Raw genomic sequence first — 19,606 nt, forward strand, 5'->3', positions numbered from 1 at the left:
AGATTTCAGGACTAAATGTCCCACATTAGCATGGAGTTACTTGAAGAAAATGGCCAAGGTTAATGACCTGTGATCACCTCGCGTCTCCATCGTTGAGCCTTTTCCTTAGCCATTAAGTATAGACAGTGATCTCCCACAATGAAAGCAGCCAGTCTGGGGGATTGCTGGCTATTTGCAAGGTTATTTTTGTGGTAGGTCCCACCAGACCAGGTAATGGGACAGGGTCTGTTCCTCCAGGACAAATGCTTACGGTCGCTCTTTCATATGGGTTGGAGACTTCTGCTGAGTGCGTGGCCTGGGCCGGGGGGGCCCTGCCTGGTACTGAGTTTGAGACTGTGGAGGTAGTCTCTGCTGCTGGCGTGGCTGCTTCTGGGGAGCATGAACTGGAGGTTGAGGAAGCTCCCGATATTTCGATTCATCGCCCACTTGTCGAGTTTTCATCGGTGTCTCCTCATCTGCAATTAGAAAACCGTCAAGTAATTCGTTAATGCTTCAGCATGAGTCACGTCACCAGTACAAACAAACAAAAGATAACCCATGCTGGTTACAGAAGGAGTCTGCAGGGTAGCCTGCGCCTGTCTTAGTTAAAGAAGCTGCTGAGATCTTCCCTGGGCCCTGTTCCTCTAATGGGTCAAAGCTTTTCTCTGCGCTGGGGGTTAGTGTTAGCAGAGGTATCACGCAGAAGCTTGTGCCTTTTTATTTCCAAAATATCCAGATAACTAAAACAGAAGGGCAATAAGAAAAAAATTAGTCAAAAAGGAATGTGGCATTGTTATTTATGGTGAACAGCTACTACCAAGGGAAGGAGGCTTGGACGCTGGCAAACTATGCAAGCATTTGACTGCTTAAGTGGTCTGGTTTTGGGGACCCTGTTTATTTCAATGAAATAATAAAACCTGGATTTGCCATCTACTCCCAGACTACCTCTATGGCCTGTCTGTTGGCTTGTAGGGGTCATGGTTCTCAGAGGGTATTTCAGTCAGTTCCATCCCCTCCTATCTCAGTGAGCCTGCTCTTCTGGACAGCTACAACAGCTTACCAGCAAGCAGGAAATATACCAAGGAGACAGAACTCCTCTCTCTTCCTTGGAGGTGATCCCCTTGAAGACAGGGTTGAGACACATTAGTAGGGGGCAGCATAAAAAAAGTTTACCCTGCCGCTGTCTGTGCTGTAATTGTTCTGCAGGTAAATAGAGGACTCCACACACAACAGCAATCAATCTTGTACCTTTTACCCATACAAAATGTACTTCACATAGATGAAGTAGACTAATGGTCTTTGGCCACTTTATTACCATTTTTGAAAGGCCAGTGACCATGTATGGTTTGATTTAGGGACTGAGTGACCCACTGGCTCAGATACTGAACTGACCCTAAACTTCTATTGAACCATTCCAAAGTACCTGGTTACTTTGATGGTAACTAACACAGAGTTAAATGCACCTTAACACTCAGTGAGGACAGGGACAAATCAGTTTGAACATTGTGTCAATGGACCATGGGTAAATCTTTGGTTCCAGTAAGATTACCCATGACCAGCTGGCAAGATGTTAAACACAACAGTCCCTGTCTACACTAACTGCTAAGGTACAAAGTTAATGAAACATGGTAACTGAGACAAACTGTTTGCCAGAAGCTGGAAGTGGGCGACAGGAGATGGATCACTTGATGACTGCCTATTCTGTTCATTCCCTCTCAAGCACCTGGCATTGGCCACTGTCGGAAGACAGGATACTGAGGTAGATACACCATTGGTCTGACCCAGTATGGCCGTTCTTATGTTCATGACTCCTCAAGGACATGTTCTAACATGTCTTAGTTTTCTAGTGAAGACAAGGAGGTCTGGAGTTTGGGTTTGGTTCAGACGAGCAACCAAAAGTTCAGTTGCTGAACTGTCCAAACCTCTTGGGTCTGCAAAGTCAGACTGGATATATTCCAAGGCTATTGGGAGATTTATGGTCCTCCCTGTTGCTGGTCAAGCCAATCACACCATGAAAACATCTCATGAGCATGTAGGACCTAGTTAAACCCTGTTCATCCTAATTATGTGATTTACCTGTAATTATGATTTCATTGTCAATTATTTATAGCCAGTACTTCTGTTGTATTCTTGAATTGGATTTCTCTCATTACATACCTTTTCTTCTTTTTCTGTGACCACCAAAACTAAAACTCAGTCTAAATTTTCAAAAATGATTAGTGATTTTTACATACTTCTATGTTTAGATGCCCAAGTTGAGACACTTTAACAGGGCCTGATTTTTAGAGGATGAATAAATAATAACAAAACCTCTCTCTTATGCTCTGTACTTTCTGAAAATCTGGTCTCTTTACAGTGTCTCAGGCTGCACAGCCAAAAAAAATGGAGGCACCCCAAATCACTCTCTAGGCATGCCTACATTTCACATGCAATTAGTGATGTTGGTTGCCTTTACATATATATAAAAGTTAATGAGAAAGTGTGTTGGTGAGATTCTCAAGCTTATATCTAGATCAAGGATGTTCAAATAATCATGGATGCTTCTCTGAGACAAGCTTTTGGAGGGTCTGTTCTCCCCTCACTGGTAAATAATAGTCTTTGAAAATAGCACTGTCTTGTTAAAAACAACCATCAGAAACCAAGATTAAAACTGGCAATTGAAGTGTAGAATTTCAGTGTGACAAAACTCAGTACTTTCTCTCTCACTATCTCTGAGCAGTTTGTGGAAAGAACTAGGAGATTTTAAGTGGTCATACAGCAACATGAAAATTTCAAGTGCTTACCCTGTTCTTCATATCTTTCTGCTCTCTTCTTCCTGATACAGTAAATCAGCAGAGCCAAAAAGATGACAAAGACAACTGCACCTCCTGCAATGCTCCCAATGAGAACAATGTCCAGCATCCCTAGCTCAGAGAGAAGAAGGAGATATCACAGGGAGAGAAGAAAATGCCAAGGCAAAGTTTGGAATTTGGTCCCAGTGACCTAGAGGATGTACACATGTGAAGCTTATGACATGGATAACAATGATGATATGAAAACCTTGTAGTTTTATAGCGTCTTTCATCCCAGCATCTCAAAGCATTTTCACAAACAATAAATTAAGACTCATAACACCCCTCTGAGATAATGTTAAGTATTATTATCCCCATTTTACAGAGGGGGAAATTGAGGCACAAACAAGGTTAAACCACTAGCTTATGGTCACAGAAAACTTGGCGAGAAACAGAATTCTTTCATGGAACATAGTTAAGAAATGTGTGTATGATGTGCTTTGTTTGATGAGAGTTCTAAGGAAAGTTTGAGGCAGAATTCACAGGAGTGCCAAGGACTTTTACCTAAGAAACAGTAGGTGTCATCTTGCTCCTAGTGATGGTCAAACCTCAAAAGTCTTGTTCTAGATTGACACACAAAGATCTGAATGCCCTTCTGGTCTTTTAAGGACTTTCAAAATGCTTTGACTGGGCGAAAGTAGTGCTCAGAGTCTGACAAAAAACAGACTTTTTCAGGAGCTGGAAATACTGTGAGAAAAGCTCGTCTTGTGGTATTTCAGAGCTTGCTCTTCCTTGGCTGGAACTCAAAACGAGTGCTACACAATAATTAACAATAGTGAAGAGGGGGCTGAAAGGGGCTAAATTCAACACAAGTATAAAGTTGCTCGTTGGGGTAAGTTGGCCACAAATGAGTGTGAAGTACAGTAATATGCACCGATTTTTGTCCTCAGTGGGTGTGCAAATGAGTGCCATTTACATACTGAGCATCAAAACCTGACTCAGTCCTTCCTTGGGCAGAACTTCCATTGAAGTCGACTATGGTTGTATCTGCATAAGGACTTCAGAACTTGTGTCCAGTGGACAAAAAAAAAGTGGGTAGCAGGAAAGGCAACCAAGAGGAGGGTGTAAAACACACAGTCCTCTTCTACCCCTTCAGTGTGTCATTTAGACTTGCTTTGCACCCCCACTGAATACCAAACCAGTGCACATTACAAACCTTTACCACTTACAGCCTGTGTGTGTTGGAGATTTTCGCACCTATACTGATGCGCAAATCCCGAATGTAGAGTAGCTCCCAAATAGAGCGGGTCTGAAATTTTTTTTTCTTCTCACTGAAAATTATGACTTTTCAAAAAATCTATAAATGGAAATATTTTGGCTGACAAGTGAACTAGTTGGGTTCAGAAATGGCACCTCGGAGCCCCATGGGAATTCTAGTTCAGGTGTTTTATGCCTCAATGCTCCTCGGTAGGCTGGGCTCCCAGGTTAAACTGCATCCCCAGAGATGCACCACAGTCTCGCTCCACCCCCAGGTTAGGGAAGGGGATCAGGCTGGAGAATCCCCCCTTGAGCAGCTGTACAGTTGGTCTATTGCCTGGGGAAGAGGATTCCTCCTTACTGGCCCCAGCCTCCTTGGCCATATAGTCAAGATAGATACTTGGCATAGAATTTTCAGAAAGGGAGGTTCAAGTCTGTAAACATACAAAAATGTGTGCACACGTTTATGTTTGCATACACCTCTCCCAAATGTGTGCGCATACAGGGCACTGGATCATATAACAAATAGATATCAGAAAGCCCCATTTAAACTTGCAAATCCAAAGTTTTGCTCACAAAATGGGGTGATTGGGTTATGTGAAAGTGTGCACATGTGTGTGAAAAAAGGTGTACATACTTTGAGTTTTATGTCATGAAATCTGTCTTTAATTATCCCAGGGCTTCCCCTTCTCCTCCTGTAAAATGGATGTAATAATACTTACTTACTTACTTCAGGCTGGTGTGCTGCAAGGCTTAATTTCTTAGTGTCTGTGAAGTGGTTTGTGATCTTCCAAAAAAATATACCCTATACAATTATCATCATCATTATCAATATTATTTGAGTTGCAAAGTGGCACCTGTAAGTAGCCAAATTAAAACAAGAGATTCAAGTAATAATAATACTGAACTCTTATACATTGCTTTTCATCCATAGATCTCAGTATCATTATCCCCATTTTACTGATGGGAAAACTGAGTCACAGGGAGGGGAAGTGACTTGCCCAGGGCCCCCTAGCAGGCCAGTGGCAGAGCTGGGAATAGATCACAAGTCTACAGAGTCCTAGTCCAGTGCACTGTCAAGTAGGCCACACTGCCTCCCATGGCTGGGAAGAAGGATTAACTGAGACCTAAACTGAGGACAGCTGATCCTTCCCCACACCCACATCCCCCGTGTTTCTAACCTGCATAGGAAGAAACTGGTGGTGTGGTTTTTGGACTTTCTTGTGATATGATACCTGTGCTACATATTTCTTCAAGACCTGTGTGATAAATGCTTTTGTTAGCTGTTGATGCTACGGAAAAAAATAACACAGACTTAGTACCCCAAAATACCCAGCCCCTGATATCTGACAGATGGAGTTCAGCAGCCAAGTCACAACGAAGAACACCGAGGGCCAGATCCTCAGCTGATGTAAATCAACATTGCTCCACTGAAGTCAATGAAACTACATAATGACACTGACCTCCTTTGTAAAGTGCTGTGAGATCTATGGATGAAAAGCCCTATACAAGTGCTAGGCATTAATTATTATGTCAATTTACACCCAGTGAGGACTGGCCCTGAGTGATGGGAGAATGAACTTCATGCAGTAAGCTCCAAGTATTTAATATACACAGATGAATGCGACAGTAAGAAACAGCAGCTCTACACTGCCTTGTGGTCTCCCACCCCATGCCTGCGTGTCAATTTAACAGGGTTATCCCTGGCTACCTTGAGAACTGCTTCTTGAGTCTTATATCTGCACTCACACTCCTCTGGCTGTTTCAGGCTGCCATCACGCTGTCCGAGATGGTGGTACAGCTAGGAGTGGCTCCACCTCCAGATCACTGAGGAGGGGCAGGGGCTGGTCAGTGCAGTGCACATCTCCAGCCAGTTGCCCCTGGCTCTGTGCCAGAGGGTGTGCCATCTCGGGCAGCTGGAAGTACTTGGCCTCCCACTGCAGGTGGCTGCACTCAGGAAAGTGCTGGGGCAGCAGCAGGTCCTGCATATAGTCCAGGACGTAGCAGGAGAGGAAACCATTGCAGTTGTGGAAGAAGTAGCCTTGGCTGTCCTCAGGCAGCTTGCCCAGCTGCTGCTGAGAGAACATGCGCCAGAGTAGTGAGTCTTGTACCGACACCGCAGTTCAGTGCCACGTCTTACATACGTCTCCCCGCCAACGTTCAGCTCCCACTCTCCAGGAAGGTGGATGAGCCTTGACCTGCTGTGGCAGTACCCCTGCCCCGGTTCCTGCTGACAGCAACACTCCCCCCCGGTTCAGTAACCTCCCAGCGCTGGCCGCCAGGGCCATCCCAGAGTGAGCCCACTGTGACTGGGGAGAAGCCACCTCCTGCCCTTTCTCCCACAAGTGCCTGGGAGCAGCCTCCTCTCACCGCTTCCGTCGCTCCAGGAGCTGGCAGAGGGTCCACCTCTCATGCTCAGATCGGGCTGGGCCTGGTGCTAAATGGGTGGGCCAACATGGCCCTGCCACTGGTCTGAAGGGGGCAGACAATCACTCTTTCACTGCAGTGAGCTCCACACTGTAGGATCCTTTCCTCTCCCCCTTTGAAAGCTGACTGGTTTTATTTATTTGCAGGCTTTCAGTGGCACTTCTCACTGCAGCGTCCAGGGTAAACGGGGGCGTGACCCTGAAAAGTCTGGGGACCACTGATCTAAATTATAAACTCACTGAGGTATAGTCAATGGGCCAAACTCTCTGCTTGGGTAACTTCGCTGAAGCCAAATGAGTTAATTCTGTAGAGAATTTGACTCCGTATCTTCAACCGTATACCATACAGCATGTAGTGCAGAGTCACTGGTCAACAGATATTAAATAGTGATGATTTAACCTTTGGGATCTCTAATTTAGAATATATGATTTTTTTGTACTAGCGGTAAATGCCCAGTTCTGTTGCTGTGATTCTGGCAAAACTACAGAGGTAAAGCCTGCAGCACTGTTCCCATTGTGAAAAGGATGTAGGTTTCTACCACCTGATTGTCAATTTTACTGATGTTACTGTTAAACTGCTTGGTGTCTGAAGGTGCCAGATGCCCAGATTAACAGGTCAAAGGGAACACGTGAGAGTTAATTGTATAAATGGAGATCCATAGACTATAAAGCCAGAAGGGACCATTGTGATCATCTAGTCTGACTTCCTGAATAACACAGGCCACAGGACTTCACCATAGGTGGGAAGCCATCAAAGCTGTTCAGATATTACTTTTAAAAGACTAAAAATAACACATAGGTAATGAAATTGAGTTTTTAATTTTTCTATTGACGCTTTAGATTATTAAAAGTGAAAGGGTTTTGGAGATCCGATTAATTTTTCCATTTGTTGACTTCTTGCCTTTTGCCCAAGTTGGACAATTAAAGAAAAGACTGGTCAGCTTCAGGGGTGTGTGTCCCTGTCTGCACACTAGCCGAATGCGGCTGGGCTTGGCCTACCCAGCACTGCAGGGCACTGTCTCAGTTCAAACAAACCAACAAAATTTCCAGTTACTTTTTTTCCCCCTAAAGTTGTTGGATCATATTAAAGAAGTTCTGTATTAAAATCACAAATGAGTTTGATTCCCCAGAGTTTAAATTCCAGGGTATTACTAATTAAGAGGTCTCTTGGTTTTTGGTACTGTTTCTCTCCCTCTATGTGTGACACTTGCAAGCTGCTAACTGTGTTAGTACATTCTAAGACAGAGTCTGTTCTCAAAGCAATTCACAGAGAGAGACTCAAAGCAATACTCTAACAACAGAAACAGCACCCAGAGACTCCCCACCCTTTTGTTGTATTAACAATTGTGATTAAAATAGAGATAGAGGATGTATGTGGATGGATGCTTGGTGTGGATAATAACTGAATGATCAGGGAGGTGCCAGCCTAAGAATCCAGTGTCCATCGGCAGAAGGCGGCGTCAAGTGGAAATAACCCCCAGAGGACCCCCGGAGGGCAGATTGGAATCCACCCAACAGCTTCAAGAATGGGAGAACCAAAGAGCAAGATAACATCTGGCAGCACGGAGCCGTCAGGAATGTGCCATCTGCTTATTGATTCAGCAACAGCATGATGAAGCAATTCCCATAGACTGGCATAGGAAGAAACTCCTATAAAAATGGACTCGAGAAAGTGAGAAATTTGGGGTCTGATTCTGCAAACCAACTTCCAGGAGCATCAGATGAGCATCTGACAAGGCCCTGCTCCCTCCTCATGTCCAGGCCACCTGGACAATGGCTTGGCATGAGCAACTCTAAGGCTGGTAACTATGATAACAACCTTGCAGAACCTGTGTGTGTGTGTGTGTGTGTGTGTGTGTGTGTGTGTGTGTGAGAGAGAGAATGAATGAATGAATGGTGTGAATAAATATGAGACTGAATGGAATGTTACAGCTATAACTAACTGCTTACTATGATTCTTTCTGTATTCACAATAAATGTGGTATTTTGCCTTTCCCCCTTTAATAAGATCTTGCTGGTTTTTATTTTATTGGTATAACAAAGTTTCATGAAAATGTTTCTATGAAGAGCAAGTTTTGTAAACCCTTTTCCCTTTAGGAAAATCTAGACCTGGGGCCTAACCTACTTGATTGCCCATTTAAGCCATCTAAAACGTGGCTAATTTCCCAAAAGCTCACTGCAAAGGAAGCCCATGCTTTATATGCACATGTTAAATAGCACCATCAGGACATCCAGCTTTTCTGTCAAAAGAATCCAGCCACCAGTGTGGCACCACTGACTTCGTAGATACAAGGGTGGAAAAGATCAAGACTTCCTTGCATCTAATTCTCCTGTCACTTGGGGCTCGTCTACAGCTGAAACACTACAGCGGCACAGCTGCAGCACTGCAGTAGCGTTTCAGCGTGGACGTTACCTATGCTGACGGGAAAAGTTCTCCCATCGGCATGGGTAGCTAGGTTGATGGAAGAATTCTTCCGTCACCCTAGCACTGTCTAGAGTGAGGGTTAAATCCTCTGAGCGATGTTGCTGAGGCAGCCTAACTTTTAAAAAACGAGATTGACCTAAACATGTTGCTCGGGTTCAGGAAATATGTTGTGCCTTGAGCACCGCAGTTAAGTCGACCTAAGCCCCAGTGTAGACGCGTCTATGTCGATGGAAGAATTCTTTTGTCAACCTCACTGCTGCCTCTCAGAGAGGTGGATTAACTACAGTGATGGAAAAACTCTTCGGTCACTGTAGGAAACATCTACCCTACATTGCCCTACAAAGTTGTAGGCATAGCCTTCCACTGGTGTAAATCAAGAGCAATCCCATTGATGTCAATGAAGCCACATGGGCGTACAGTGGAAATATGGATTAAGAGAGAGGAGACTCAGGCCCATTCTTGGGAAATGTAGGGTGTTAACGGATGTCCTGACCCATTTTCAACTTGGGTAATTTTCTTCTACCCAACTAAAATGACCCCTGACATTGTAATGATCTGGGCAGTGCAATGGATACTGTTGGTGCTGTAGAAATAATAAAGAACAACCGCTGGGGGGAGGGGGGGAGAAAGGGTTTTGTTTTTTGCTTCCTGCTGCATAGCACTGCATAACACCTACTGCATGTCAATTCCCTCGGTTATTTTATTGGGCTGATCCTGGTTTTAGATTCAGCACCCTGGAGACAGCTGTATGTTTGTAACTGTTTGTGGGCAGTGATTAGGAGACCTTTTTGCAATATAGACTTTGTACCTGAACATTTGATTTCCTGATCAGCCGTTTTCTTGCTAACGTGATTTTTTACTTCACATTGGAACTTTGCAGTTCTGCTTTTGGAGCTGTATTCAATCTTCCATATGCCATTTGCATCTATGTGCGGTTTTAAATTCAGTGTTTTGTTATTTCGAATCAAATGAAAAAGAGCTTTGTTTCTCTGATTCACCTCACATGTCACCTTTACGGAATTTTCTGAACATATCCATTTGATTTCTGGTTTAGAGACAATTTCTGAAAGAGAATAGAAGAGGCAATCAGACTGTGAAGATTTCTAATTTTAAAAAGTTCATTATTAGAACAGGCAAGATCCACAGAATGATACAAAGGAACTGGAGGGATTTTAGAGGCATAAGCAGAACATAACAAAATTATTTTGTGAAAGGATGCGGGGCAAATTAATCTGAAACACAGATATTCAGTGAGAGAGAAAGTGGGAAAGTAGCAATGCCTGAAAAAATAAAGGGGAGAGCGAACAGCAAATTAGACCTGACGGGGGATACGATGTGGCAACAACAAAGAAAAGTCCAGCACAACACTGGCCTGCATACTTGTTTTTTTATAAAAAGTTTAACACCTTTATGACTCATTGTCACTTTCCTCTCTGTTCCCTCCTTTCAGATCTATAGAGTGTTTCTTCTTGAGATAACATTTCATTGTTTATTTACAGAGAGAGAATCCCAGTCCATTTGTCCTGTTCAGTTTGGAAACACAATGGGCCAGATCACTCTGGCTCAGACTATGTTTACACTGCACACCTTACAAGGGCGGCCGCTGCAATCATGCTGTTGTAAGGTGCGTTGTGTAGCCACTCTTTATGGCCAGGAGAGAGTTCTCCTGGCGACAAAATAAAACCTCCCCCAGTGAGAGGTGGTAGCTTCCGAGCAGCTCCAGCTGAAGCAGCACTGTCCACACCAGGGCTTTTTGTTGTTAAAACGTTTGCCATTCATGGGGGGGGGGGGATTTCACACCCTTGAGCCACAAAAGTTTTAGCTTTAATGCCAGTATCGACATAGCCACATTAGACTGAGGCTCAGGAGCCACAGATGGCTCTTTAATGTGTCTCCTGCGGCTCTTTGCAGTGCATGGTAGTAAAACACTGTGTGGTTTAACTATTAACCAATCAAGATGCTTTTATTGTGTTATTAACCAGTTAAGTTATCAACTTGCACTACCGTATTTGCTGTGAGAATAAAACATTATATATATATGTATATGATGGGAAATATTGAGAGTATGTGTGTGTGTGTACACACACACACACACATACACACTCAATATTTCCCATCATACTGTTTGAATATGAATAGTACTACAGTAAATGAAACAATGAATTTACACTACCGTGGCTCTTTTGGGTAATGTTGATGGCTAATTTGGCTCCTGAACCACTGAGGTCTGAATATCACTGCTCTAGTTCATGGAGAACCCCCTCAGGCATGGCCGAAGGGAGGAGCAAACTACCAGTTTCCCCCTGCAAAATTTTTGCTTCATCATCCCGTCTGGTAGGAGGAGTTAGGGGATCCTGCAGACTTGGGAGACTGCAAACTCTCCCAGCGACTTTGCTCTCAGGGGTCCATGGATACTGGAACTCTATTCCATCCATACAGAGCCTGGAGTCAACTTGCAGGCTCCACCTCCCTCTCTGTTTCCAGCCACCCCAGCTAGTGCCCAGAGTTGGCTCTAGCTGAGGTGGCTGCTCATTAGCAACCAGGGAGAGGACCCAGAGCTGTAGCTATAGTACCTTGCTCAAAGATGTAACACCTCCCACCTAGATCTGTGTGCGGAAAACTGAACTCAGAGCAGGGGGAAGAGCCAAGGAGAGCAAACCAACAACTGCTGCTCTATCTCCACCCACAAATACCTCAGATGCTACACAGGCTCTCAGACACCAAGGTGGTTGGTTGGCACATAGGGAGACCACAGTACTTCCTCTCTTCCATACAGGAGGCCATCAGTCCAATATAAGCAAACACACATTGCAGTTAATATGGGAGAGAAGCTATGCTATGAAGGGAAGAGTTGGCACACGAGGTATGGGGCAAGGGGGGAAGATTAAAAAGATGAAGGCTTTACATCATAGAGCAAAGAGACAATAGTCTCCTTCTATGCAGCTCTGGCATGACTGCATCTGCAACTTTGCATTCAGCATTGGGCACCAGAAAGACTGGAAAAGCTAGGTCAGTAAAAATAAATAAATAAATAAAATACATCCCTTTCTGCCATAGCTATGATGGTATAAGTGGATAGCCCAGGTCTCCATCACGTTGCTTAATGCACTGCTGGAACGTGTTCAGATACGACAGTGATGAGCGCAGTATAAGAACACAGACTGGACTAGAAAGCGTCTTAGCACTACAGAGGCAATGGAACTATGAATAAGCTGGTTTCTGTTTCCCATTATGCACAGTGAATTGGTTCTGGAGCTCCCCTTGCGGAATCTCTAGTACTGGCAATGGTACACGAGCCAGAAAGAGCTCACCCTGACTCTGAGTTCAGGTTGAAGTTGCAGGCACATCAGTTGCAAGGGGGGTGGGGGATGGAGGAGAAGCCACTTTTTACTTTTCCACTGAGCAAATTCAATCAGTCATTGCAAAAAGCCTGGAAACCCTCAATGCTAATTTACAGTCAGTCAGTCATTTTTCAGAGTACTGCACTTCAATTATAACACTAACTACTGAGCAAACGCTGTAATCCATCTATTGAATACAGTGTATGGCCCTTGTCTTGCTAACACTTAAGCAATTGCTCAGGGCTGGATAAACAATATTCAGAGATTTTAGGACCAGAGGGGACCATAGTGATCATCTAATCTGACCTGTATAACACAGGCCATAGAATTTCACCCAGTAATTTCCGCATCAAGCCAATAAGTTCTGTTTGAGCGAGCATGAGCATATATTTCAGAAAGACATCCAGTCTTGAAACATTCTAGACACTATGGACAGATTCCTAGGCTCCTGATTCCTAGCTTCACAGGATGATGCCAGAAGCTAAGCTTTTACTTTTAAAAATAATTATGCTAGCTATCTGACCATAATGGCCATCATATCACTGCACCTCACATCGCTAATGGATTTTATCCTCCCAACACTCTTAAGAGCTACATCCCCATTTCACAGTTGGGAAACTGAGGCACAGGGTAGATTAAGTCACTTGACCAAGGTTACAAAGGAAGCCAGTGGCTGAGCTAGAAATTCTACCCCAATCCAATGCCTTAACCAGTAAACCTTGAAAAACATGACCCAAGTATAACGGAGATACTGATGCCTCCCTGAGTCAACAGGCAGCCTGTAATAATATCTCAGCAAGTGTTGATTTGAGAGTGGTCACCCCTTCGGGGCTTTGCTAGGGCAGTGGCAGCAGGTGTCCACGCACAATCTGAGAGGGTGGACCTCCCCACCAGCCCAGCAGATAGCTCTTGCGTAGCCAGTTGTCTCTGTGTGGCAAGGCCGCAAGTTGGGAAAGTGGCCACAGGGGGCCACACTTGTGGGAGGGCCGAGGGTGCCAGACTTCCTTAATTAGCTTTTGACTTTAGCCACAGAACACTTTGGGGCTACTCCCAAGAGCAAAGTGATGCATGTGCTTAAGTCTTAAGTTGCAGGATCATGGCCTCTTTTTGCAATTATAATATCCTAACAAGTATTCATACACAAGAACGTCTAGCAGGAGAGTTTGTCATTCATGATGTCAAAGACGTCTGAGTTGTCACGGGTCACCTCCATCTAAATAGCAATTATCAGATAAAGGAAAACTTTTAACACATTAAAGATATCTGCATTTTTTCCCTTCAGCTTATAAGTCAAGTTAGTAGAAAATCAGGAATGAACGTCATAGTAATTTTTTTAAATTCTGCTCACGCTTCTTTTCTTTAAAATTTTTTAAATGTCATCAAAATCTTGACATCCAGAAGATTCCAATCAGCTGTAATAATTGGTCAATACACAAGAAAAAAAATTTCAAACATTTCCCTTTTTTTTTTAAAATTCAAAATGTTGTCAGAATTTCTAAATACAAAAAAATTCAAACCCGCCCTGCTTATAAGGGATGGAACAGGTGAATAGTAAACAGGAGACCCAGTTAATTACAAATAAATAGGGGGCCAGTTACTGAATCGTTTACTAATGGTCAGGCTTCCGATGCAGCAGTTCAACATTAAGGCAGGATGTAAACATGCAAGCAAGCTGGTAGGCTCAAAAGCAAGGCGTGAGAGCAAAGTACTGTAGAAGGAAAATCTTCATGTTACAGAATTTTGTGAAAGATCTCAGGCATTTTTCAGCAGCCTCCTGTTTTAGGAGACTGCCTAAGTCTTCCAAATGTACAGAACACAGTTCTGCTCCACATCCCACTGGTCAAACAACCCAGAGGTATCAGTCCCTTGAATGGCTGCTTAAGAAAGGTTTCACCATCTGTTGTGAAATCAGGGCTTGAACTGGGCAGTAGCACGCGTACCAGCACTCTCCTGAGCGGTCTTTTTGGGCTCCAAAATGTGTTCTCCTCCATAAGACACACAAGCTTAAGGAGCCTAGCGGAGTCCATGGGTATATTTGAACCCCAGTTAGGGGAGCCGAGCCCAGCAGAGCATGCAAACAGTTCAAACATCTCCACAATCCATCATGAGTGGCATCTCAATTTGATGTCTCAAGTGGGTTATTAATTTGTGGGAGGAGCTTGGAAGGGTCCTACCACCATTCCCCCCCGCCGCCCCAAGTTAGACCCCGGCCTTCCATCCCTCCCAAATGTATATATAAACACCTGGATTCCTGGATATTTTAAGTAGCAAAACAAAGGCCCAGTATGACCTGAGCTAACTTCTTCCGTTGTTCATAGATACCGGTGCAGGTCTGTTTGCCTGACAGAGTTCGTGGCTGATGTGAAAGAGAAGAAATCAGACAGCAGAGGGACTGAATAGAGGGAAAGAAGGGAACAGGGAGACTCACCTGGCAAGAGAGGAAAAGGAGGAACCCACCCAGGAACAGAGAAAGGGAATAGAAGCAGAAGAGCTAGCCCTTCAGTGAAAAGGAGCCCACGCAGCAAAATTAGAGACCACAAGGAAACAGGATGAAGACCCATTCAGCAGAAGGAGAGACTGGGACTCATCCAGCTATGGTGGGAAGGATGTGGAAGGTGACTCACCCTCAAAGCTCAGATTTAAGTTCTTCTCCATTTGCAGCTGTCCCTCGTCATCGTACACTCTCACTGTGTAATTTCCCCTGTCCTCTTCCACCAGGCGGTCTATTTGCAGGGTTCCATCATCCAGGGACATCATATACTTTCCCTTTTCGTTTTCCTTTTCCCTGGAATATTTCACTGTAGAATTTTTGATCTTCGCAAGGAATAATGCATTTTTGAGCCATGTTATTTCATGTTGCTTTTCCACTTTGAAGTCAGGAACGTTCAAGAAAACAGAACCACCCAGAACACCGTACACTTCGTTTGCAGAACCTTCAAACAGGGGAAGAACAATACAGCCCGATTAGTGTCTGTCCAAAGCGTCTATGGATGAGAGTTAACAGTAGACACTGCAGCATTAAATAACTTGGTCACAAAGTTAAACGCCCCACTTTTCCCTTATTTCCCAAACCACTCCTCATTGATAAGGGTGGGCATTTATATAGCTGCTTTCATCTCAGGCCCTCAAAGCAGCTCCCAAACATTATTTAGTTAAGCATCCCAAACCCCATTTTAATTCTGAACATAGTGAAGTTAAGGGCCAAATTTTCAGAAGTGCCCTTAGGGGTGCCTTGGTTTTGGAGGTGGTCATTTTAAGACCCCTTGGGCCTGGTTTTCAAAGGCACTGAGCACTTGCCGCGCCAAGTCAATAAGGCTTGTGAGCATGCACTTCCTCTGCAAATCAGGCTGTATTGTATGTGCCTCAAGATGGCACCCACAACAGAGGCAGCCAGAATTACTAAAAACACTTCTGACGACTCAAACCCATGGCCAAAATTTTCAAGTGACCAGTGATTTTGAGTGCCTCAATTTAAACTTGGGACAGGTTAAAGACCAGCTGCTCAGCGATTTCTGAAAAATCAGCCTCCTTTAATGGGTCTTAAGTTGAACACTGAAAATCCTTAGTCACTGTTCAAAATCTTGGCCTAAGCAACTTGCCTGAGGTCACACAGTGAGTGACAGAGGTGGGAGTAAGACCCAGAGGTCCTGCCTCCCGCAAGGCTGTGACTACAGGATACACTCCCTCCCTCCCAGAGCTCTATTTCATGGGTACGATCACCTGATAAACATGGACCCAAGGGCAGGTTTTTCCCTCTTTTCAGGTCACCTTTGTGCAAAACGGATAACACCCAGTTCACAAGGGTGCTACTGCAAGTGGTTGTTCAGCACTTGAAGATGTGAGGTGTCACATAAGGGCTAAATATTGGTATTACTAAGAAAGATAAAGGCTGTTTAGCCTTATTCATGTTGTTACGTATAAAGAAGCATTCATCTTCCCATGGTATGTTCTGTCACAAGAACGCATGCCCATTTATCTCAAACTGAATCTAAATCTAAAAATCACAGCCTGGGCATACTGAATAGTGCAGTAATAGCCGATTGGGTTTTTAGAGCACAGATTTTGCCTGAAGGTGACTTCAGATGAGAAGCTGATGCCACACAAACATTTGTGTAGATCCTTAGTCCGTACTGCAGAAGCAAGTTGATAAATAATATTGAAACTATCAGACGGGTTAAATACATGCTTGTAAGTTTCAAATAAAATAAATTCATTAACAGCAAAACTTTCATTCATAACCAGGGATTATTCAATCTTCCATTTGCTAAATTAATTCCCCTCTAATCTACAAGATAAAGCTATAGTGGTGGGCAGGGTGAGCTACGTTGAATTATTTTTGCACCGTGTGAGTTCTTTTCCCTATAGAGAGAAACTACCGGTAGGTTTATAAATCTTTTATTATAATATATAATCCTTTATTATAAAGTTTTCATTAGATCTAGGATATGATAAAATACATCACAGCGAGGAAAACGGAAAACTAATTGCTGCTTTACATAATAGTAATATTGGAGTCAAATAAAAAAAATTAGACTATCATGCTTGTGCAACAAAATAATTATTCGAGAAATCTGAGAGGAACGGCCCATTAGAGCCTGTGAGAGGATGAAGAGTTTCATGCAATGCATCCGCCAGCCCAAAGGGAAGCTATTACTGAGCTATCAAGTTTCTTAAAAAGCATTCAGCATTTCTAATGGAACATTCTGAAATCACTCACTCTTGGAAGTGTCACTATTTTAATAATATTCATTCTCCCAATAAGTGTTAACAGGAGCACCAAAGCCCTTTGTAAAACCTGCAGAATTTTTGACAAAGAAAAAAAAATGTAATACAAATACTTGCTACTCCTCAGAATTACTCCAAGATATTTAGAGTTATTACTACTCATTATTATTTGTATTGCATATTCTATCATTTATATTTTGCAGGGGTAGATGGCAGAAAAGTTGATCAAAATCCTGAGGAAGGAAAGCTCAATAGTATTCCAGTTGACAGACAATCCTGTTAGGTCTTTAAAAGTTTGCTTGGCCTCCCGAATCAGTGGAACAGAAGTCTGAGCACTCCAAACAAACAACACTAAGTCCTCTGTATAGACAATGGAACATAATTTGTCGATAGTGCCGAGTGAAATACTCTGCAAAGGCCAGAGCGATCAGAATCTAGCAACAAACTGCTCCATTGCCGTCACAAAGAGGATGGGATGATTCATGAGCAGTATAGTACTGTACCCACCAGAGAAAAGAAGTATTCACTTGTAAAGTTCCAAACGTTTTGAACAAATAGAGTCGTTCAAGGAAATCGAGAGTCTGTTTTAAGCCCATAGCAAGAATGTATTCCTTATTTATCTAGTCCTTGTACCTAGAAAACATTAAACCACCATCATAAATGATCTACTGTTGGATTTATTCCTGTCATTCATGAAGGCTGCTTGTGTACCGAGTCCACTACTACTTGTTCTAATCTATAAGCCAAAATGGCAACTACATTTTGAGATCAACGTTTTTAAAAATAATTGCTATAACTATAATAATACCAATATATATGTACCCACTGTAATTTACAACCTAGACCAACCCCGCCCTACCATAGGATAGGGTGATAAATACAAACATTCTGTTAATATTCCTGTGCAAAAAATTCTTGCACTGTCAACAGTTCTGTTTCCCTTTGATACTAGAAAAGAGCAATGGGTCTACATGATGCACAGTGAAGTCTCTCTTGAACAGAGTTACGAAAAAAATGCAGCAGCTTCACGGAGGGCAGTAGGAAAAACTCCATGCTGACCCTTACCTATATTAATACGTGTCAGATAAAGGATTGTTAACTTGAAGCGAGTAGTATAAATATTATAATAGCAAGCTCTGGTCATGGGATCCCCCGGGCTGAAAGCTAAATAAAATAACAATAGCCAAGAGATCTTGCAGCACTTTGCAAAGGAAGGTAGATATCATTGTCTCCATTTTACCAATGGGAAAAGTGAGGCCATGTGCTTAACATTGAGGGCTTGAGCCTACAAGTTGCTGAGCACTCTGCCCCCAACAGCAAAGCATTTGAGTACATGCTTCAATCTAAGCACGTGAATAATTCTTTTGAAGTCAGTGGGGCTAATCGCATGCTTAAAGTGAAGCATGTATTTAAGCGCTTTGCCTGGACTGGGGACAGAGTGCTGACAACTTTTCAGGATCAAGCCCTGAGAGTTTTAAGGTGAAATCCTGGCTCTATTAAAGTAAGTGGCCAAGGATCGGGGCCAGGATTTTACCCTAAAGGTCCCATTGCCAGTTCCCCAAATATCTGATCTTCGCAGCTTCATACGAGCTAGCTACAGTTCAGAGGGCTGTGTAACACTCTTTAAATGATTTATTTGCACTGCACTTGCTGTGGCAATAGCGATAATTCTCGTAGAGACAAGGAGCCAAATTCATCTGTGATTTTAGTAGAGTTAAACCAGGGAAGAATGTGGCCCATGATATTTAAGTAAGATCCAAGCATTTTTATCAGACCATCCATCTTGCCCCAAGCTTCACTATTTAGCTTTAAGCAGAAGATGTGTGGCAGAGATGGGATCAGTCACTTTTAATTGTGCTTACACATTTCTATATTAAAAGCACTATCAAAGGAATAATCTAAAACATACTGATAATAACTTGCTCCTCAACTATAACTGAGTCAGGGGAGAGGCTTAAAATGTGCCGTGTGGACAAGACCACCCCAGATTCTCCTAACTGGGTGAAACCCTGGGACAATGCAGTTATAGGTCCCATCCACCCTGAAAATTATAGCCGTATTGGAACTGGATCCCTGAGTCAATTTAATTGTGGCACAGATGGGCCTAATTCAGCACCCTGTTAAGATATCCATCACCCTTGTCTGGGTACAAGGAATGGGTGTTAAAACTGAGGTAGATTGTTAAATACTTTAAGTGCAATTTTAAGCAAAGTCAGCCTGAAAGAGCAAAAAGCCAGTGCAAACTCACCTTTTACACAGGAGAATAAAACCACCAGGCACTTGGCTAGAAAAATCCCCCTAAAGTCCATTTTCCAAATCGTATCTCCAAACTGTCCCTGCGTGAAGAAAGCTCCTGGCCAGTGAGATGAAGTTCTACTTCTAATCAGCAGCCTTTTGGTGCGTCAGCACAGCCCTGGCACCTCTTGTCCCCTCCTCCTCCTCTTGCTCATCAAAACTTTTCCATTTCTGTCACACACACGAGCAGAGTGGAACTAGTTCTCGGTCCATTATTTCAACCAGGGTTGAGGAACAACTTGCAGGGATTAGGAAAGTGCAAGCCTCAAATTCCAGAATTTCCCCCCAATTTTGTCCCAACTTGAGAACAGAACCTGAGTCACAAGTTTCTTTGATGTTCAGCTAAGGACCTTGACCTCTACCTTCATGTCCCAGAAGAAGGGATGT

The 19,606-nt window shown here is 43.3% G+C and overlaps 1 protein-coding gene across 1 annotated transcript; it reads right to left on the reverse strand.

Moving 5' to 3' along the window:
• Positions 1 to 246: 246 nt before the first annotated feature.
• Positions 247 to 19,233, reverse strand: CD2 (CD2 molecule; the record flags this gene model as incomplete). The annotated part of the gene is made up of 6 exons (XM_084617308.1): positions 247 to 455; positions 2,763 to 2,882; positions 5,189 to 5,266; positions 9,667 to 9,921; positions 14,824 to 15,132; positions 19,173 to 19,233. The coding sequence occupies 6 exons, from the start codon at positions 19,231 to 19,233 to the stop codon at positions 247 to 249; spliced, it is 1,032 nt and encodes a 343-aa protein (XP_084473434.1).
• Between the last annotated feature and the right edge of the window lie 373 nt (positions 19,234 to 19,606).

This window comes from Lepidochelys olivacea (assembly GCF_965140295.1).
Source record: "Lepidochelys olivacea isolate rLepOli2 genome assembly, chromosome: 1".
Taxonomy (NCBI): domain Eukaryota; kingdom Metazoa; phylum Chordata; order Testudines; family Cheloniidae; genus Lepidochelys; species Lepidochelys olivacea.